The sequence below is a fragment of the Micromesistius poutassou genome (genome assembly GCF_964030765.1).
Source record: "Micromesistius poutassou genome assembly, chromosome: 20".
Lineage (NCBI taxonomy): Eukaryota > Metazoa > Chordata > Actinopteri > Gadiformes > Gadidae > Micromesistius > Micromesistius poutassou.
The window spans coordinates 10,622,930-10,645,585 of NC_140290.1; the positions used below are offsets into that span (position 1 = coordinate 10,622,930).

Below are 22,656 nucleotides of genomic sequence, written 5' to 3' on the forward strand. Positions count from 1 at the left end.
GTGTCACTTTGTTGTGAAAGGCACTTCAACATCAAGAAAAGAACAGGGATTGAGATCAGAAAAGAGTAGAATTTATAAAAACTTGCAGACACAATTTTTTTCTGAATTATGCTATTCATTTAGTAACAGTGACAAAATGGCATGGATTACGATGTTGAAAATCATAGAAGACATACTAAGACGTGTAAAACAAAACAAAACAAGATCTTGGGTTCACTAGCATTCATACACTCACTTGAGGGTAAGTGAGTGTGAAGCATAGATAAATCGTAGAAAAGAGGCAGAGAGAGTGAGGGAGATATATACAGTGGAGCAATTAAGAGGAGACAAACTAGAATGAAGAGATTAATTAGCAAAGCCTGAATTTATTGAGGATTAGTATGAAAAAAATAAGTAAAAGACTCTTGAACACAGATCAAAATCACCAAACTGTCCGGCAGCGCTGAGCGCGCCATTACATGCAGTGTATCAAGACCCACATTCCCACAAAGTCTTCCAAAAAGATTTAGCATTGAAGGACTGATCCTCCCTTTCTTCTCATTGTGATTTGTGTGTGTGTGTGTGTGCGTGTGTGTGTGTGTGTGCGTGCATGGTTGTGTGTAGAGCCCATACCCTGCAGAGGAAAGAGGAAAATCACTCACTGTGTGTGAACGTGCAAATAACTGTGTGCGCGTGTGTGTACATTACACATGGTTGACATAAGCAGAAACATGTGTGTGTGTCTGTGTGCGTGTGTGTGTGTGTGTGTGTGTGAGTGTGGTTGGAAAACTTGAGGCTTGAGTATGAAAAAATGTGAATGAATCAAATATTTAAATACAGTAGAAGTTTAAATAACGGCAACGTAATAGCAATAAAAAAAATCATAACATGCATTACTATCCACATGTGGAGCACAGACATGTGGATGCCATCAACTAAGTTTAACAACGGACCGCCACAAGTTAGGAAACACACACACATACACACGCATCCACTCACTACCCAAAGTCCTCAAAGTCCTCATTATTAAACGCTCTACAACTTACTCAAGAGTGTTTGCTTTGTCCTCTTCTGCGCTCTTCTCCCTTCTCTCCCAGTGTCTGAGCGCAGGCTGCTGTGAGCATGTCTGTATGTCTGTATGTCTGGGTGTGTGTGTGTGTGTGTGTGTGTGTGTGTGTGTGTGCGTCTGTGGGTCTGTGTCTGTGTGCGATCAGCGGTGTGAACGGGGCTCCATGCATCTGTGAACACTCAGTCCCTCCCTCTGTGGGCCAGCCAGCCTCTCCTCCCTTTCTCTCTCTCTGTCTCTCTCTCTCCTCTCCCACAGAGCTGACCGACAGGAGTTAAGTTAGCTCGCTAGCTAGCCTTGCTCATTGAAAAGCCTCGACCTGAGCGGTTAGCATTAGCCTACACAATAATTTATTTATCAAACACAAACAAACAACAACACGCAAACCTAACATAACAAACTCAGAAAACCAAACCTTAGATCAGGTATATTATGAACAAAGTATACCTACTCTTACGGGTCTTTCTCTCTCGCCTTCATTCTGTCTTTAGTCTTATCCTCCCTTTCGGGGATCAGGTGTGTGAGACCCAGCCTCCCTGAGGAGGGCTACCCCAGGGTCTGGATTCATCTCAGCAGTAGACCTGTAGCAAACACCCACCACGCCCCACCATCACAAGAGTATACAGAGCCCGAACTGCACTGAACAGATGAAACAAACAACAACCCCAAATCGTGTAGCGTGAAAGAGTGTATCGTCTGCACACAGGGCAGACCTCTGAGCAGTGTCCAAACTGTAGAACGCAAGAAAAGCTAAAGGTGAGGACATGCAGCCTTCTAATTCTGCAGAGCAAAAGGAGTGGCCCCTGCAGCCAAGCGGTAACCTGAAACCTGGTCCAACCTGACAGCACACGCACGCACACGCACACGCACACACACAAACACACACACACACACACACACACACACACACACACACACAACCACACACACACACACGCACACTGAGATTCAGACAGGTAGGGCTGGTCACAAGAGGCCCCATAACCTGGAGGGCTTGCCCAGCATTTCTCTGGGAGAGGAGGTCCTTTCCCCGGGACTCTGGAGCATTTTAGAACAAGCTGTTGTGTTTTACGTTTCACTATGGAGGGGAACAGGAGGAGCTCACATCATAGTATGTGTGTGCGTATGTGTACGTGCATATGGGGTTTAATTGGAGACTTTTGGTGTGATTACCCGAGTGTGTGGGTGTGTGTGTTGGTGTGTGTGTGTGTGTGTGCGTGAGCGAGTGTGTGGGTGTCTATCTTGGGACTGGCTCATCTGGTTTGGATATGGAGTGGACTCTCAGGGGTGAGGGCTGGAGAGGAAAAAGGACGGGGGAAGGAGGAGGAGGTTGGGTGAGGAGTCAGACATGAAGAGAGGGAGGGGTGGGGGTCCTTGGGGAGAGGACACAGGGGCACACCTGCACAACCACAGCTCCTCAATACAATTCAAATCAATTCTGGGTAGCAGGCAGTCCTGGTTTCCCTTTATAATTGGAAGAATCACTTTGCATATCACAGTTGTTTATTTTTGACAGGATTTCCTTGTGCAGCATTTTAAATAGCTTTTCACTTCTGTCTTCACAAGCTGGGAGGGCCATTGTGTCGTTCTCACACTGTTGGCAAGGCAACAACCTCAAGTCCCACCTGACTGAGGTCAAGGTTCCAACGTCTAAAACACACTAGATGAAAAACCGCCACTGGGCCAAACACTTCTGTTAAAAAGGTTAAAGACCAGTATAGTCGGCTTCCAGCTTTAGAAAAGTGGAGTGGTCAATGATTGGCTGAAGAAGTCTAGCTAGCTACCTGTCTTTTGGGATTATTTTAATAACTGTGTTTACGGCACCAATGACCGACACTTCCCTTTATGGGCAAACTCCAGGAAGTAAACAGATTAACCTTAACTAGTCTACTTCCCCTTCAAAGTACTATGGGTTACAACAAAAACAAATACTGCTACTGTACTGTAATGATGCATTCTACAAGAAATACGATAATACAATATTTTATGCATACTTGGGAACGTTTGAATATTGCAGCTGCTGAACTACAGAGAACATAATTTACTAGTGAAAAAAATTATTAATAATAATAATATTACAACAACCTGCCAACACACAATCCATACAAATGAGACAACTGTAATACTACACGCACAAGACGAGGAATAACTTTCGCAGAGATGTTTTCTTTGGTTACAGTTTAACGTTTTCTCAGGACTTTCCTCAGATCTGTATGACAGAGTCTGTTGGGTTGCTGTGTATGCGTGTGTGTGTGCGTGTGTCAGAGCGTGTGTGTGTGTGTGTGTGTGTGTGTCAGTGTGTGTGTGTGTGTGTGTGTGTGTGTGTGTGTGTGTGTGTGTGTGCACACGTGCTAGTGTGTGCATCCAGGGAGAGGATGAAATGAGTCATAGTTTAGTTCTCTCAAGGCAAACAGATTGAAATGTTTTAGGGTTTCCATGACAATGTGATGGAGAACGGCCACTGTAAGGGAATGAGAAGGGAATGAGAGAGTCTGTCAGGGGGGGTTTTGTGTGTGTGTGCCTGCGTGTGTGTGTGTGTGTGTGTGTGTGTGTGTGTGTGTGTGTGTGTGTGTGTGTGTGTGTGTGTGTGTGTAGGCGTGTGTGCCTAAAGCCATGTTGTATGTGTATGTGTATGTGTACGTGCCATAAATGGCACAAAACTATTTTAATACCAGAACACTAGGACCTCTCCGGAATGTTTTAACTCTGTTTTTGTTTGGTTCTTTCTCTCCCTCTCTACATAATGAATCTCTATTCAATCCATTTACCATTCCCATTGTTACAAAATCATCTAGAATAAAATAACCTACACACACACACACACACACACATATACACACACATATATATGTAACTAGGCAAGCCTCCAGCAGTAACCGTAATGTGTATCCTTTGTGTAGGCGATGGCATTGTAAACTCTGAAGGACACCTGTGATTACTCCATACCTGAACTGTAGTAACACAGGTGAGGGACGCCAAGCACTCACCTGACAGCCCCTCATAGCATTCCATTCTAGTCTGGCCCTTGGTCACCATGGATACCAGCAAAAGCTCCTGGAGTATTCCTCAGCAGGTGCATGCCAGCTATGTTGTCAAATCCAGAACTTGAAATCGGATTGACACTTTCCCGATTCTAATGCCATCTCCCTATCTATCATAAACAATCATAATTATGTTTCCATCTTTCCGTAATGTTCAGCGCTACGTCATCCTCCACCCTCTCTCCACAAAACGAGGTCAGGGGGTCAGGCGGTGTTTTGACACACCGCTACAAGCCAGCCGGCTCTTGCTGCAGTTCACTAAGGTTATAACAACCTATTCCAAATGGCACACACCTATTACAGCTGACGAGCTGTTGTAAGAGATGTTTTGGATGCGGGTGTGTGTGTGTGTGTGTGTGTGTGTGTGTGTGTGTGTGTGTGTGTGCGTGTGTGTGTGTGTGTGTGTACATGTGTGCGTGTGTGTGTGTGTGTGTTAATGTGTTTGTGTGCCCGTGGTTTTCAAGTGTGTACTTATGATTGTGTGTCTCACATATGACTGAAAGGAATGAGGTAACGGCCAGGAAATCCAAACTGGTGGAGGGATAAGCCCCCCTGCTCCCGAACCAGCTTTATCACTCCCGCCCTGCTTTTGTCCCCAGATGAACACATTCTTTCTGCACCAATGGCTGCTTCTCGCTCTCTCACTCTCTCTTTCTCTCTCTCTCTCTCTCTCTCTCTCTCTGTCTCTCTCTCTAAAGAAATGTTCTCTTCTTTATCTCCATCTCCAAACATCTAAATCTATCAACTATTTGTCTAAGTGAACACTTAAATAATCTGTTAAAAAACATACATCTTCACATTAACATTGCATATGATACACTTGCCTCTTATTTTGATTTTCAGTGTTTGTTTTTGTGCGTGTGAGTGTGTGTGTGCGTGTGTGTGTTCATATAGTAGTCCAGTATGAAGCAGTTTACAAGAACAAAATAAGTCTTCCAAAGTTACATTCCATGATACATTACATTCTGGCTATTAATAACTGCTCCCAACTCGTAGAGGAAGAGAGGGATGGAAAGAGAGAGAGGGATGGGAAGGGTGTGATAGGAAAGAGAGAGGGAGAGGTAGAGAGGGATGGAAAGTGCAGGGAGGCCCAGGAGAGGACACATGAAATAGGGAGAGAAAGTGATTATAGGTGTAGATAAAGTAGTGAAGGGTTCAGCTATTAAATGCTATTAAATCCAGAGGCAGGAGGACACGGCCTCTGATGTCCTCATCATCATCATCATCACCACCTCCATTCCTCAGCTTAAGAGATGACACAAACATGTGCAAATGTACGAAATGCAGGGACATAGGATGGTATTCCCCCTTACATCACACCCCCATACAGTGACGGCTCCACATTGAACATCCCGAAGAGAAGAGGAAATTGGAACCAGGAGAGTCCTGTAGAGAAAAGGAGAGGGGTGATGCTGGCCAGATGGAGGACATGCTGCTGCAAACATACATAGACCTAAAAGTGTTGTGCTTTATAGGCTGCCTTTAAGGTCCCAAGTGTAGGAGCAGTAAATGTTTAATTGATGTTATCAATGAAGGAACAGCCATCATCTTTTAAAAGCATCCTTTGTATTTCGGCAAACCTTTGTGTATAATTTAATCGGGACAGGTACACCCTTCATCTCTTTTTGCTGGGAATTTGGTTCACCCAGATACATGGGATTCCCACATGCACGCACACTCACACTCACACACATAAGCAAACGCACACACACACACACACACACACACACACACACACACACACACACAGTTGACCCATGGCACAAGAGTATTTCACTGTGCATTCTTTTACTCTGCCTTGTTATTTAATTTACAAGAAACCTCTACCTGACCTTCCCTCTTGTCAGTCAGATAATACGTGCTTTCATAAGCACAAATCTTTGTCAACTTCAGTCCTTTGGCAAGAAACCCCAGTGAGGTAAATGAAAAGTAAACATGGAATAAAAAAAGGATCTGTGTTTAGGGAAGGATTTTGATATAGCTGATGCTATCTGGATATAGACCAAGATGTGGGGAAAGGAGGATTTCCCCCTGGCTGTATAAATCTTGCCCGTGATAGGACAGCTGGATGACCCATACGACCTCCCTGAACCGCTATTTCAACCAATCAGAGGAACATGTCGGGGCAAGTTAGGGATTTTCCTGCTAATCATGCTAAAGCTATTTTGCTGACCCTTGAAGTGAAGATTAAACCAATTTTAAAAAACACAGGAGAAAGAGAAAGATAGATAGTAAGTAAGAAATTGATTGATTGATTGAGCCAAAAAGAGATGGAGAGAGCCAGAAGTCTATTCAATTTATTCTTGAATCATGTTGTGTGTGGCTCATGACCAGCTACACTGCTCAGTGTCCCAGAAATCACAAACAACCACATCAATGGAGAAACACAAGCAAGGACATCAGTGTTTAAGGCTCTCTATCCAACAATTTTTCTTTTCCTTGGACAATAAAAATACTTCTGAAGTTCTGGTGAAGCGAATCTGGTGAAGGACCAAAAACCCAAGTGGACTGCACTCCATCACATTGTTGCATACACACACACACTCAACAACTCAGAATGTACTCAAATTAAAACCCTTTTAGGAGGAAAGCAACAACAAAGAGTCCACTAGTTTTCGAATCCCTGGAATTACTTGCAGAACTGTTGCACAATTGGATCTATAGAGGCTTTGTACGGGGTAGTGTGTTTCTATTATGTACTTCTGAAGGGGAACGGAGGGGGAGGGAGGCATTTAAGGCAAACCGTGAACCTATCACGATGGGGCTCAACTGCTTCTTTCCCCAAAAAAACATTTGTTATTCCTCTTTTGCAGGAACTCCTGCGTGGGTGTGGCTGCAGCTGGGTTTAGAACCGCACAAAAAACAAAACATTCGCTTTTTCCAATGCCACCCTCTTGTGGCCCTCTTCCCCTGCCCCCCTGTGTTTTTGTTCCCTCTGCCTTTTCGCCGCCTAAGTCCAATTAAAAAATAACTGCCGGTCTGTTTTTGGTGTTGCTGTGTGTCATTTGATAACGCTGCCTTACGTCACTGGAGACAAGAGGACAGATAACGGGACCGCTGTCCCGTCAATGTTGTTAATAAAACGATGGGATTGGCCCTTGGATGGAAAACATGTGACCAATATAATATATTATGATGATGAACAGGGTACTTTGGTTTTGTTACCAAAAAAGGGCTGCACCCATAGTTACGGATTATAAATAAATAAAATATATACAAATAATAATGGTTGGATCAGGTCTGAATAGCTAATGGGATGTGAGAGGCAGGGTAAGAGAACATTGTTTTGCTTGTGTTTGGACTAAACCATTTACCATCTCAGTGCTATTAGAAACCCAGTTCCTTAAAAGGATGGAATCAGGATTCTCACTAACACGCAGTACAGACACATGCACACACCCAATGACTCACCGGACATTGTGTTTACCAATGGGGGAATCAGCTGCAGATTCCAAGCACATCACTGTGGATCGATGTTGTAGTGCATGGATAGGGGCGCATAGTGGGGATAGGCCACAGGGATTGGCAGTCCTGTGTCTCTCTACTGTTTGAAAGTACTTGATGGTTCTCCCAAGGAGAACCCAGGTGTTTCTTCATAGCAGCACATGAAACGGGCAGCTACCAAACACACTCTCTCACAACTTTACGTGTACTCTCCTGCTCCGGGTCACAGCTTCCCCAAGCACACACGTGCACGCATGCACGCACTCACTCACACACACACACACACACACACACAGCAGTTCTATAGAAGATTATAGCACCATATCAAAACACGACAGCTCCACCTGGAATCCTTTTAAATAATGACCTTAGCTAACTAGCTCAACAGACCTGTTGAACATGGGCCCAACAATTACATTACAGTTTCCCATAGAGCGTTATCAGTAATTATGTCAACTCTTCAGACTCTCATCTCCGTCAGAATCCTAACACTGCACCACTCCTCCACCACTTGTGAGAGGCTCTTGTCTATGAGACCTATCAGCGGTAGCTAAGGAAAGCTACCATAGCAGGAAGGATCACCAAAACAATGAAGCACCATGAAGAGGGTGAGGGTTTACAGTATTAGGTAATCCCTCGAAGACACTTAAAAGCTCTTATGTGCACAACATACAGTTGGTTGACAATAAAAGAAGGAATGAGTGAGACAATACCCGGGGAATGGCACTCACTCTGTGAAACATAAACACACGGCGATGCCACTGCCATTAAAATGCACTTAAATCAGAGTGATTCGGCGATGTACCACTTACAACGTGACAGACATAGGACAACCGTGACCGACACAATACACATGCATGAAGGACATTGACACATTGGTTTCGGTGCAGGCGTAAGCAATTCCACAGTCAACGAGACATACGGACATACAGGTGATCAGGCTCTGAAACCAGATGTGGTCGCCTAGAGGTTAGGCCTGTGACCGGTGGGTCGCCATCTGTTGGGAAAATTATGCTCAAGGAGCCTGCTCACCTCACTTTATAACTTAACTTAATATAACACTCATGTAACACTTAACCTTTACAAATGCAGCTACCCAGTCTAGTTGAGCGTTATAGAGGACCACAATTATAGGTCTATAGCAGATTGACATGTTTAAGGATAAGAACTGTATTTCAGTTAGTTTAGAAGCGATAAATATTCGTCCCCATCATTAAATATTCACTCTCTTCTCCTCTTCATGGGATATAAGACAGGATCCCTTCAATCCTCTGCAAGAAAATAAAATGGTTTTAAGTAAAAAGTGAAACAGCTGTTTCTGAAATGTAACCAACCAAGAATCTGGGCTTGAGGTTTCTCTCACTTCGGATACTGGAGCGCTACAAAACCTTGTGTGGATGTGCTTGGGTCATGGCCAGACCACCTCAAAGCATGGACGTCAAAGTGGTGCTAAATCAGAAGACCCCATGACATGCGATTATTGCCTCCCTCATAAGGCTTGGCTTATGAGGACACACACAACAGACACACTGAAAGCAATAAGGGTGGACTCCAATTAATAAAAAAAAATCCCTCTGTCGCAGGACAAAGAGAATCCCTAAAATCCCTTTTGTGGAAACATCAAAATGACCGAATCAGTGAGCTCACTTTTTTATAGAGGGTGTGAACTGTAACACAAAGCATGGGAGATTACTAAGATTGGGTGAAGTTGGGTTTTATGTAGTGTAGGAGGAGCTATGGTTGAACTTTGTAATTCCCCTTCTTCCCATTGCTGTCCCTCTATCTATCTTCACAAATGTATTCAACACAGAGCACGCATAACACACCATGAGGCCAGGAGTGGCACATAGAGAAAAGAGTTCACTGTGTATCTAATTGGCCACAGAGCAGCAGAAATAAAACAGCAAGAAAGAAAAGAGGTTCACAGACTGTTAAGCTAAAATAGAGCCAGTCCTATTTTGAGATTCTGCATCAGTGCCATTCTGGAAGATGATATGTATTTGTACCGGTTTATGCGTAATGACTAGTTTTGTCATCTGAATCCCTGTTTGGACAGAGAAGCAGACAGAAAGTCTGGGCAAAAACTGGTGTGCATACTGATAGTCAACGTTATTTTGTTTCTCCTCTCTGAGTCTGAGGGCTTTTGGTAAGTATGTGACGCCATCTAGTGGAAGCTGATTGTACTGACACACAATAGGAGGTAGCCGGGATTCACAATTGCCATGTTTACAGCTCTGCAATTTCACGCACCATTTTCACCTGCTCTCCACACTCTTACAATGCAAATATGTCTTTGTTTCTCTCCATTAGCTATCCATTACACACACACACACACACGCACGCACGCACGCACACACGCACACACACACACACACACACACACACACACGTGATCCGTTATGTTGGGGTCAGAAGTCTAAGAGGAAAACCAATCCTCCAGTGTGGTGGCTTTATGATTCTATTTAAAGAGGGCCTGATAATGAGGAGACACAGGAACAATCCAACAGCCGCGCTCATCAGCCTCAACTTGAACAAACAAGCCCCGACTACCCCTACAGGAGCCGTAACGGCCACTTCATGAAGTGTAATTGGTGGCATGTTTCCTTAAAGCCCCCAACATGTCCCCAACATGTCCCCAACTTGGCCACAGGAACGAATGGCTATCTTCCTAATTCTCACGTATACGAGCGCAACACACAAAGGAGACACCATGGTTTACGAGGACCCAGGGCCAGGTGGCTTGATGGTCCTCCAGACCACTTGGTAGGCCCCCGTCCCCTGGGTATACAACACCAGGCAGGCTCCTCTTTCCTTCTGCTCCCAGTATTTATTAATAAACCCAAACAGATTCTGTGTAGCCATGGCCACACTTAGCTACACACTGGCTGTTAAGAGTGAGAGAGTGAGACATCTAAGCTCGCTCTGTGTACCCCACTTCTCTCTCCTTCTCGTCGATTCTTAGTGACCGTCTTTGTGGGTCGGACACTGGCCTATGATTTACCCCTATTTTGGGCATCAAATAACAGAAGAGGAGGAAAACTAGGAAAAGGGTAAGTTCATTTTGTTTGATGTTCACCCAAAATAACTAAAATGGGGTAGGCCACTTAAAGTTAGTGAGAAAAACTTAAAAATAAAAAACCCTCCTATATAAACTCCTAAACTTCTTTGTCAGCATGGCGAAAATAATAATTTCTGATGCAAATTAGCCAATATCATGTCTGCTTAAGTTAGAACAGGAAAAATGCAATATCTGCATTTATGGATATTTTTGCATATAAAATTATGGGAACAAGCCCCTTAAAGTTCTCATCAAAAGAATGCCAGTGCAGCTCTCTTGAATAGTCCATGGTCGTAGGTTTATGTCTCGTTCCAATGCCAGAACTTCACTAAGACAGCTGGTGTGTCTGCCCTACTCTAAGGGGTCTGCTTTGTCTTGCGTGACTGAAGAGGGTTCAAAGCTGAAGTGTCTTAAAAAGTTCTTTCAAAGTTATCAGGTAAACTTAGATTTTGTTTGGAGACAGCAACACCCAAAACTAACCAGAGTAGGAATCCAACAGTTGTCCTTTTTGCTATTTATGCATCACCTAATTATGTGCCATGACACTTTTGGGCGAACAATTTACTGTGGGATAAATTGAGTCAAGTCTTGGTAGAAGCCCAAAGGGATGGGAAGATGCTTCACAAAGAGATCAAATAAAAACTTTGGGACATGTAATCATCAGTTTTGCAATAATGTTAAAATTACAATGCAACTCATCTAAGTTTACGAGCGGCAAGGCCACTGTGCATGTTGATACTTGTTGCATTACCATTGCTAGTGCAGGCATGTTTAAATTAGCAGTGTGAAAGTACTTGAATGCCATAGATTATTTGGATGTACTGTATCGGCACATATGGGAATGTGTCGTGCGTGTGTTTGTGTGAGTTTGCCAGAGACCACATCCCAGCTGTCCCTCTGTTCCAGGCCAGGGCAGCTGTCAGTGGGTAGCATTCTTGCTATGGCCCTGCTCCACATACCCCCTAACTGTGCTAACAACATCTCAATAGCTTACATAAAGGGCCCTTGTGGAGCCGAAACCTAACCCCTGCATTGAAATCATAACAACGGCTCATCTATTGTGTTAAATGTATGCCAGATCAACGGTCACACTCAATACTAGTCTTTGGGGGGAAAAGCTTTTTCCATGAAAAGGTTTTCATGGAGAATGGCAAAGATCTGTATTTTCCAGAATTCTACAGAAAATATTAGACGTCACTGCCTGCATTATTTATGACTCATATAGATATTATTCGACTAACTCTTTGATGATTTGATTACTATATTTTGCAGAGTAAACAATATGGAGAACGATGGGCATAGTTCAACATGCACAGGGTTTGAGTCTCTCTTCATCCAGGAAGAGGATGGACAGGAGGAGAGAGCAATTGTGGATGAAAGAAGGGGGTTTGACAATCTGGCCCAAACTAGAATGCCTCACATGGGTACACGGTTATCCCAGACAGCTCAAATACACCCATACTTACGAGAGATGGATGAATTGCTGAAGAGTTGCGAGGACCTCACTGGTGTACCACTGAGCTCTCAATTCTCGCCCAGCTACACGGACACATGTCTTAATGACGTACAATTGAAGGAGTTCAGTGATTGCTCCTCAGACAGATACGTAGACAGAAGCACATCTGCACAGATGAGCTCGTGCACTACCTACATTGACACACGAGTAGAGGTGGCTGACACAAGTCAGCTGACACAAGCCTATCGTGAGGCCTCCTCTTTCATGAACACCAGTTGTGAAACAGCGATAGACCTCTCACCAGCGGATGCATCCCTGACCTCAGTGGGCAATGCACTCAGTGACACTATGACAGAGTACCAGAGTCAACTGATGGGGATGCTGGCCATGCTGGATGACTGTATGGAAGAATCGGGAATCGACTTGGGGTCGGGCATGGACTTTGCATCACAGGAGTGTTTCTCTTCGGACACAAACCATGAATACATACAAATCAGTTCTCCGAGGTGTGATGAGTACACGGTCGTGGAAAACAGAATGGCCGCTACATCAGAGATGGCTACACTAAAGTCACGAGGTGGCTATGATGCCGTCCCAGGAATCACAGAAGGTCAATACAGCTCTGGTACACTGGGAAAACCCATAGGTAGGGTTATGGAGAGTACCACAGTGCAAAGACAGGAACATTCGGGGACTGTAATGTCTGAGACTTCAGTTCAGGAAAATCGGTTATGTTCCTCAGGTCCAAAGGCGATGGAAGCACAAAATGGAGTGCCCAACTCCGAAGAGACTTGCATACAAAACATACGTGAAGACAAAGGGAGTCCCACAAGAGGGGATGATGTCAGGCTTTTGTGCGATGGAGAAGGACTAGAATTAGGGATTGACATGACTCTCCAGAGGTCTTCCACGGATGAACTGGCCACCATAGGATGTCAGATGGAGAAGTTCATAGAGGAAGTAGAAAGCCTTGAGAGGCTGAGGGCAGCACTGCTGGAAGAGGCGCTGGAGCTGAGGAGGAAGAGCGAGGAGCAGGGAGAGGTAGAGGGCACAACAGCGGATCGCAAGGAGAGAGACGAACCAGAGACAATTGATAGGAAAGCAGAGGCACTGCTGGAGGAGCTGAAGAAGGAAGAGGAGAAGAGGAGGGGGGAGAGCCAGAGGGATGTGTTGGCCCTGAGAGAGCAGCGGGCAGAGGTAGAGAGGAGCGTGTGGAAGATGAACCTGGAGAGACAGGGGCTGCAGGTGGAGACCTGGAGGTTGAAGAGGAAGCTGTTCACTGAGGCTAGGAACTGTGCACACAGTCTGGCTGCCCTGACCAACCAGCAACGCGGGGTAGAGCGGTTTAAGAACGAGGAGGTATGAGAGTTTAAAATACTCGGTGTTAATTGTGTACTTCTAAATGTATGTTTCAGCAGATGCTATTTAGGTCACTCACAAGTGAGGCTGCAGAGTAAAAAAAAGCATAGTTCTAAATTAACTTCAACACAGAAATAATTAACACGTTGAATGCACAAGAGAAAATAACATGAAAGCGACGAGGCAGCCATAAAAAATTGTATGCCTTTTGGTTCCAGGAAACGTTGCAGTCCCTTGTGGTTCAACTGACTGAGGAGTGCACCCGGCTCCGCTCGGCTCAGCAAGAGAAGCTCTCTACACTACAGGCCATGCTGCAAGCACAAAACTGCACACAGACCTACAGTACCGTGGAGGAGCTGACTGAGTGCAGGAGGCACTCGTGTGGGGACATCCAGCAGTATCTGCAGGGAGGCCAGAAGGCCCTGGAGGAGAGGTGCAACCATGCTATATGCTACCATCTCATTTGCTCTAAACTTGCACCATGTAACCCCTAACCCTTACTTTTCAATGCAGTTACCACTTCTGTTCAATATTTGATTTATTCTGTTTTCCAACATATCACCAACATTTGATTTGAAGAGAATAAACTAGTTGATGAGTCGTTAATTCTTTAGACACTAGTTATAGTCTACAGTTCTAGTGCCATTAATTGTTCAAAAGAGATTGAACAAAGCTGATGGCAGCAGAAGTGAAGTGCATCGTTTTAAGAAAGGTTCTTCCTGCTCTCCAATTGTCAGGTATGAGCCTATGCTTATGGCACTGTTGAAGAGAAGGGAGACAACAGCCAGTGCCCTCAGTAAAGCCAGAGAGCAGGTCCAGGAGCTCAGGGGCCAGCTGAGGCCCTTGGTGGAAGAGGGCCACAGGCTGGGGTTGCAGAAGGTCTGTCTGGAGGAGAGGTTCGAACTGATGCAGAAGCAGAGGCAAGAGGACATCAAGCAGTACAAGGTGATGGAGATGTTTAGGTTATTGATAGGCTTTAAAAAAATGAGGAAAGCAAGAGATTTGGCTAGGAGATGATGCTCAGCCAAAGGATTATTGGTTTGATCTTGGACCTAGATAGCAATGGGAGAACCATGAAAAACAAGTAAAACTGTTCTGGAGTAGATTTGCTGCAATCTTTGATGCCTTTTTTCTCTATGTGATCCTTATAACACCCTTTATATACACAGGACATTGTATTGAGCCTTGAGGAGAACAGCTGGGAGATACAGACAGAGCTTAAAATTCAGAAGAGAAAAACCAAAGAAACAGAGGAGATGAAAGAGAACCTTGCAAATAAACTTATACTTTACAGGTAAGACCCTGATTGATCATTCAAGATTCACCAGCTACCTAAAAAGAGGTTTTGTCTAATCCCTGATTAAACATTTTCTGTTACAGAGCTGCTGTGGAGGATAGGAAGAAAACATGAACATTTGTATTCAAGATTTACAAAAACATATCTTCGGCCACAACATCCTTCTTTGACAAGGTTGCCAGTTTAGCTGATTTTGTGATAAAACTGAATCCATCAACAACCATACAGATCACTTACTAGTTGAGATATATCTGGTACATAGGTTAGCAGGTTATCAGGCCTTCAAGAATGGAAAGTTACCAGACAGCAGACACTTGAGTGTCTGCTGGGTGTTTTTATGAATAAATTGTTACTGCTTTCATCAAGAGTCAAGTCCTGAGTAGTAGACTGAAGAGGATGGGGTGCTTAAAGGGCAACGGGCCTGTAATCCAAACACTGGTATAGACTAATAGACTGTGACTTAATGGGACAGCCTCACAAGGCTCAAATTAATAATAAAGGTCAGATAAAATACACAGGGGGAATGAGCACATAGGCAACTGCTTTCTGCCCCCCGAATGCACCTATTTATAGATATTTTTGAAGGTTAAAGAGAATTAAAACATGCATTAATGATGCAATCACTCTTGACACATGTTCTGATTAGGAAAACAACTCTGCAGCCCAAGGATTGATGGAAAAACATTTTATTGAGAATTCACTCACTGTACATTTGCAAAATGTTAGGACATAAAAAAGTTTAACTACAATTAAGATACAACAAAGACACAAAGACACAACAATGCAAGACAGTATGTACTAAAATGGACACTTCAGGGGCCAATCTGTTCAAAAGGGAGTATACAACAGGGAGTAAGGCTGCCACACTGCTGGGAATGCTGGTATGGAAACCTGAACCAGTGCTGACCGACGCTCTTACCCCTTACAATCAGCGATATGCACAGATTGCTTTTCAATAGTTATTACACGAGCACAGAAATCTGCCGGTTACGGTTGCACTCTCCAAGAGTCTCTACAATTCTCAATGCTTCTTTTTTTTTTAACTAGATAATGAATAAAGACTACCCTTTCCCACTTCCTCTCCTCATGAACACCTAAACAATTTAAATTGAACCAATTCCAGGGCATAGTATTAGAATGCACGGTGAGCCAATTTAAATAGAAAAATATATCCTTTCATAACGGCATATAAAAAAATCAGGCATGAATGAAAATCCCTCAGGCAATAAATTATTAATGTCAACCGACAAGAGTTTTTCAGCATTTTAAAAAACAGACCAGTGGGCCAAGAACAGACAGATCCTCTTTCCTGCCCTCTCATGAATATTGACCAGACACGTGATCTGTTCCACCAATAGAAAGTATGGAGGAGGTAGTTGAGCGGGACTCATTGCAGTGACCTTCTCAGCAGTTTGAGGTGATGTTGCAGGGGGAGAAGAGGGCATGAGGTGGGGTGGGTGTCGTTAGGCGGTGGGTTCGGGGTCCGCAGAGCTCTCGGGGTCCTCGTCGTTGTAGATGTTCTCCGCCTGCAGGGACAACGTCAGAGTTAGGGCTGCTCTGTTATTTTAGTACACAGAAACTTCATTTCTACATTGATCTAGACTTGCTATTCTGGCAGAGTAAACATACAGCTCCTAGCTAAAATGTCTGCCTGTGTTTTTTTGCATTCACTGCATAACAAATATTATGCAACCAGGTTTAGTAAACTCACCATTTTCTGAATGCTCACTTTCCTCACTCTGAAGAGATAGCTAGCATTGCCTCTGAGCTGGGTTCAAAATGTGCTTCTTCTTTTTCAAATAAGTTGGCTACCATGCAAAGCCACAAGCTCTGACCTTCTCCTTGCCTTGAAGTTCTGTTTTATCACTGTCAATTCACCTCGAAAATTTACTAACTCCATTTAGTATATTCAACACTATGGGGGAGGCAATGGCCTTTCCTGCATGCATGTCTACAATGCAGATATATCTGGCTCACCATTTGCCAGACTTGCATGATGTTGTCTTCAGACACCGAACAGATAACCCATGGCTCATTGGGGTTCCAGGAGAAGTCAGAGATCTTGGCTGTGTGACCTCCGTGTATGAACTAGATGAGAGGGAGGGGAATTATATATTTGAATGCAGCTTTAATTATTCATCATCATACAGTCAAACATATGGGTCTATAATTTTTGTTTTTGACGCCATACAAACGATAAGCAATCACACTTACCAGCAGCTCTGGGGGGCCATCTTCTGCGTCTTCTGGCGACTGCTCCTCACCAATTTTACTGTGGAAAGAATAGGTATAAACCATTACAACACAGTTACACCAGCAGAGTATCAACAATGATGTGAATGGAGGGGTTTGCAGTCAGTCACCTGAGGTCCCAGACGTTGAGCCGGCGGTCGGTTCCACTGGAGGCCAAGATGGTCTCGTTGTGGGGGGACCATTGGACCTGTAACAGCCCATCGCAGAGCTCAAATCAGATCCATGTAAATAGCAACAGGGCCAGATACAGGCAGACACACCATGCAACATTGTGGATGAGAATCATTGGATTACATTACACAAGGTGTCAATAGAACATGATGGCTTGTATACAAGGTTAGCAGGGGTTCTGATAAAAGCATTAGCTAAGCCATGAGACAACAAATATGTATTTAGTAGCATAAATGCCTCTTAGCTCAATGATTTATTCTTGATTTAATTCAATAAATAAATAAATTGATAGTGAATGTATGCCCAGTAAATAATGCAACATACATTTTTTGCACAAATTTAAAGTGCAAAACAACAATATTGACATGTTTATTATACAGAAATGTATAGTGTGGGAAATCTCTCACCTGGAAGATCTCATCTTTATGCGACTCAAAGGAGTGCAGTTTGAGTTTCAGGTTCCTCAGGTCCCAGAGGGCGACAGTCTGCGGAGAACAGAGCAGTTACACACACAGTCCAGAAGTACAACAACATCACCAGTAATGCAGAGATATATAGAAACAAAATGGGGTAGCATCTCTTGTTTCCAGCTCATCAGCAACATTTACAGGGGAAAATTGCTGGGGAGGTATGGTGTATGCGTGTGCATACGGGTATATATATATGGGTGTTGCATTACCTTGTCTGCTGAGCCGGTGGCCAGGATGAACTCGCTGTATGGGTTGAAGGACAGGCAATTGACCTCTGCTGTGTGTGCGTCCACAGCGTGGCTGGGCTTGGAGGTGTTGTTGGAGCGTGTGTCCCAGCTACATGCCAGAGAGAGAGAGACGAAAAGGATTGTTGAAAGTCATTTGAAGAAATGTTGAAACACACCTGACATCTTGAGTCACACATAACCACCACCTCAATCCATTCAGTCAAAGGCCCATTATGCAATTGCCACTTGAATTGCATACCAAACCCTTTTGGTATGCAAGTCAACCCCAAAATTCAACACTTACATCATGAGCTTCTGATCGTCGGCCACGGAGCCGAAGAGAGACTCATGCAGCAAGTGCCAGGAGACGTCCTCTACCACTGCAGTGTGACCTGTGAAGATGGTCTTGGCGTCCACCACCTTCCCCTCTTTGGGCACTGCGCTGATGTCCCACAGGCAGATCGTCTGTTGGCCGATGGAAACCAAGATTGTACCCATGAGAACTTTCAAACCGCAGACTCACAGGTATGATAATTGATTTAGTTCTCTGTACAGCCTTTATTGACGCAATATTTTCCCTGGCCCTGGTTGCCAGAGATGCACCCAAACATGTGTGGCGGCAGGTCTTACGTGATCATCTGAGGCACTGAGCAGGCAGCCGGACAGGTTGGGGTTCCAGGAGAGCCCATAACCCTCCTTCTGATGGCCTCTGAGACGCAGGTCTGGACGGCACTCTCCTGACGCATCTGCAGAGCACACACACACATAGTTGCATTATCATTTAGTGACTTGTTTTAAGATGGCGTCAAAAACAATAATATATGATTCAGTAAAAAAAGAAAAAAGCCAGTGGTTCCCAACTTCCCCTCAAAGAATAGCATTTATTTAACTCCCAGCCGATCACATAACATTCTTTGCATTGGCTTAATTTATTGTTGAAGCTGAAAATCGGCATGCAGCTCCTTATGCAGCAACTGCAGATTAAGAATACATGAGCATGCCATCTATAACAACGCAAGGCTTATGAACTCCGTACCAGGTTTGGAAGGGTGCTTTGTGTAGTCGAAGACGAGAACGTCTGAGGTGGGGGTCTTGGTGGCGATGATGCAGGGGTTCTGGGGCATGTAGCGAGCCCGGTTCACCTCGCCCTCATGGTTGATCTTGATCTCGATCTCAATCTTACCACTGACGGAGCCAAAGCCACCAAACTCTGCAGAGGAAGAATATATTAATTTAAATAGTCAGTTGATTAAGACATTCATGAAAGCAACAAAGTGAGCCAATCGCAGACTTCTATTCTGTCAATGTATGGGATGCGGCAAAATAACCACCAATTGCATTTCATTCCAGCATACTCATATGTAGAGCAGGGCCAATACTGGATTTTGTGGCAGATGCCAGTATTGGGGAGTGCAAAATTACCGATACGATATATCTGTGAAGGGCCAATATCGGCAAACCGATAAATCGGTCGGGCTCTGCTCTAATGCACGATAACTTTTTTTTTAACCAATAACTTTCAGCTCCTAAAGGCTGATACCGATACCCGAAAACACACACATATCCATTTAAATGATCATGACCTAAGATCATGACATTGTCGCGCAGACATCAGTAGAATCAACTGGGGGTTTAGGGGGGCTGGCTTGCAAGGGGCAGGATATGGCGTAGGGTCGAGGTTCACAGTAGGCTATGGCCCCTGTCACTCAGGTGTGTTTTGGTATGACCGCAGACAGCAACGGAGGCAGAATGGGCAGAACTCATCGCAATCATCTTAAATATTGCTGCAGCGATGCATCATATATTCCGTTGCATCCACAACATCCACATGAATCGATGAAAGATTGGAGCATGAGTTAAAGACAAATAGAAGAAACAACGAATAAGGAAGGCCTTGAGAACGACTGCATTACCGGAGGAAGAGCGTATTTTTTTGCTTCATTTCACATCTAACAAACACTGGGACAAATGTAGTTGATTTCTGTGTTTAACTGAGAAAACAGGGAGTGGAAGGCCGGGACCCTATAATGTTCAGCTAAGTGTTACGAGAGTAGCATATGTGTGTGCGCGGGAATGGCAGTGTGTGCGTGTGTGTATGTGAGTGAGTGGACGAGCGAGGAGAGTGAGCGGTAGTGTGTGTCAGTTTAGTGAAGTAACGAACGAGTCTGGTTGTGTCTGTGCAAACGTGTATTGTAACGTTAGTGAAACTAAGAATAAAGTACCCAGCCTGTCAATCATTGGCGGCCACTTCATTTCGACCTATAAGCAGACCCACTGCCGGTCAAAGTGAAGTTCTCTCGGGTACCCCCGAGAGAACATCGACGTCTCCACAGGGAACGTCTACCATGTGCTCCTCGACTACGGTCTGGGAGCCGACAGCAGGAAAGGTGTAACATAATAATAAAAAAAAAAACATTTTCTATATCCGCGTGCAGTTGTGAATTATAATTGATTGTATGATGTGTAGGCCTACTTTTAGGGTTACAATAACACCTTTCATTTAGCGTTAGTGGGAGCGGGGCACTGAAATTATATAGGCTATATGTTATCGGGGCTATTCATCATGTTATCAGACTTATCGGAATGACGTAATCATTTCTGTTATCGGCCCGATAATTATCGTGCACCCCTACCTTTTAATGATAGTTATTTATTAGATATTTTACACTCTGGGATTGCTGGCGACATCAGCACATTCACAATATTTGCAAAGAAAATCCAGTGGCTTCCATGATCAAATAGGATAACAGACTTACCGCCTTTCTCACTGTCATAGTGCGAGGCATCAAACTGGGCGTCGTCATTGGGCAATTGGACGCTAGCGATGACCAGATGGTTCTGCTCGTCGGACGTATGGGTTCCCAACACCAGCCGGTGGACACTGTAATCCTTGCCCTCTGGTCTATGAATAAATAAAAACCGTCGTCTAATCATTGAGGCGAAACAATTGTCCAAGTTCGAAGAAAGCTGGTTCATAAAGGGAGCAGGAAGTGAACAGCCTTTGAGCACAGGCAAAAGGATCTCTGTTTGATTCTTGATGTCACACCCTGTAGGCCCCCTCAAGTTAGATGACAAAGGGCCTACCTGCTCCCAAGACCTGAGTTTAATGCACTGCACCGTTACACATTACTTGGAAGTTGCTGTAAATGGGATTTTAGAGCTCTGTGGGTGAAATGTATTCTAAATGTTAGCCATCTGTCAGCTATTAGTGAGTGAAATGCTACGGGAAATATATGCCCGGGTTTCCTCTATTTATGTATTTTTTATTGGTTATTTATGCCCAATGGCATTTCTTCCCTGATTGGTTCAGGAGAATATATCTTGCTTGTCAAACACAGAGGTCAGTAAAGGATGGAACACTTCTCAATAATCGAGAAACGTAGGGCAGGAGGGAGAGGATGTTTTGGGTTGTTCATGTACTTTAATGGTAATAGGAGGAAATAAACGTGCATTAGTCTTTACCTAGAGACATCGGGAAGCCACTGAGCGGTCAGGCTTGGCCATTCCAGAGCGTGGGTCATCACCAGGTCATAAAGGAAGGGAGTGTTTTTCTTCCAGATCTTGTATTCCTCGTTTATCACCCTTTCCTCGACCGCATCGTCAAACGCACCTGCTGAAAATAATACGGGAGAACTATTACAACTCAACCAGTAATGCATGACACATAATCATAATGCAACTATGTCACAAATCTGGAAATTCTGGAAGACAAACAAATGTTGCTTTAATTCTGCAGATATATCTCAATTTGTAATCACTAATCGGACTCAGAAAATGTTGGGTTGACGGATGATCTGCTTCACACTTGCAGCACTGACAGATAACAGTAGGAATGCGGCACAAAGGAGTCAAAAACTACCAACACTCAACATTTTGACATTTAACATTATGGTTCTCGCTCGCAACAAAGCCGGAACCAACGGCCAGTCAATCGAATGCATATATGCATGTTTCCTTATTGTGTGGGACCCAGCACGTTCTTACTGGGCACTACAACGATCGACGAAGCAAATCACGTTACCGCTAAACACATTTCATTAATCTGGCCTTTTTATATATTTAAGCAAGATGCACTTTGACTGCATCTGGCGCATTTGTGCAAAACATTAGACATGCATTATTATGTCTACGGTAGATAATAACCGTCGATACAAGCAAGGCCTATTTTGCATATCAAATATGAAATGGGATAAGCTAGCTTGTGTACCAATTGCTACTAGCTAATTGAGCTAACCAGTTAGCATAAATATTTCGGCAAGTATCCATTTTTAGTAACAAAAACCCGTTGCACGTTTCATTGACGTTACCTTCCTTGTCGGCCATTGTAGCTAACTTCAGCAGATAAAAGTCCACTGATGAAAGTTATACAGAGACTCTCAAGTCGGAAAGCTTTGTCTCAGGCTGTCTTGCAATGCAGTGTTGAGCGATCCGAGCTAACCTGAGCTAAACTCGCTACTTGGCGGAGCGACGTGGGCGCATTCGCGCGCTTGGTACAAAGGAGGGGGTGTCCTGCAACCAACCAGATGACAGAACGCTCCTGCGACCACGGGGTCTCGACTCCTGCAGTTCAACAACTGTGCCACAGGAGGGCAGGCGAGGCGTGTTAAATACCACAACAAACATGGAGTGTAATGTTGTCCTATTGGACCATAAGGACTAAACGAGACAGTAAACGTATCTCTCATTGGGCGATTCTGGAGCGGGGTATTTGGAGTTGAAGATGTGCATCTCCTGACCATATATTTAATATCCTGACAGCTCACATCCTGATATGATCACCTCCTAAAACATGTAAAGTACACCGTTCCTTCGCACTGTCTTATTTTTCATAAAGC

At 44.2% G+C, this 22,656-nt stretch overlaps 2 protein-coding genes across 4 annotated transcripts; one reads left to right on the forward strand and one right to left on the reverse strand.

Annotated features, from left to right (window-relative positions):
* The first annotated feature begins 10,428 nt into the window (after positions 1-10,428).
* On the forward strand, positions 10,429-14,974 carry sync (syncoilin, intermediate filament protein). Its single transcript, XM_084484457.1, has 6 exons — positions 10,429-10,580; positions 11,861-13,403; positions 13,622-13,836; positions 14,141-14,348; positions 14,573-14,697; positions 14,784-14,974. The coding sequence occupies exons 2-6, from the start codon at positions 11,871-11,873 to the stop codon at positions 14,812-14,814; spliced, it is 2,112 nt and encodes a 703-aa protein (XP_084340583.1). The 5' UTR covers positions 10,429-10,580; positions 11,861-11,870; the 3' UTR covers positions 14,815-14,974.
* Positions 14,975-15,368: 394 nt separating this feature from the next.
* Positions 15,369-22,279, reverse strand: rbbp4 (retinoblastoma binding protein 4). 3 transcript variants are annotated; one of them, XM_084484466.1, is made up of 12 exons: positions 22,129-22,279; positions 21,284-21,431; positions 20,578-20,723; positions 18,858-19,031; positions 18,452-18,567; positions 18,126-18,286; positions 17,804-17,930; positions 17,532-17,609; positions 17,064-17,161; positions 16,915-16,972; positions 16,678-16,788; positions 15,369-16,226 (listed from the first exon to the last, which is right to left on the reverse strand). In XM_084484466.1, exons 1-12 carry the CDS (start codon positions 22,142-22,144, stop codon positions 16,164-16,166), a joined length of 1,296 nt encoding a protein of 431 aa, XP_084340592.1. In that variant the 5' UTR covers positions 22,145-22,279; the 3' UTR covers positions 15,369-16,163. The 3 variants fall into 3 exon arrangements, with proteins under 3 accessions (XP_084340592.1, XP_084340593.1, XP_084340591.1); XM_084484467.1 differs by having other exon boundaries at positions 17,064-17,140; positions 21,284-21,434; XM_084484465.1 differs by having other exon boundaries at positions 21,284-21,434.
* Positions 22,280-22,656: the final 377 nt, after the last annotated feature.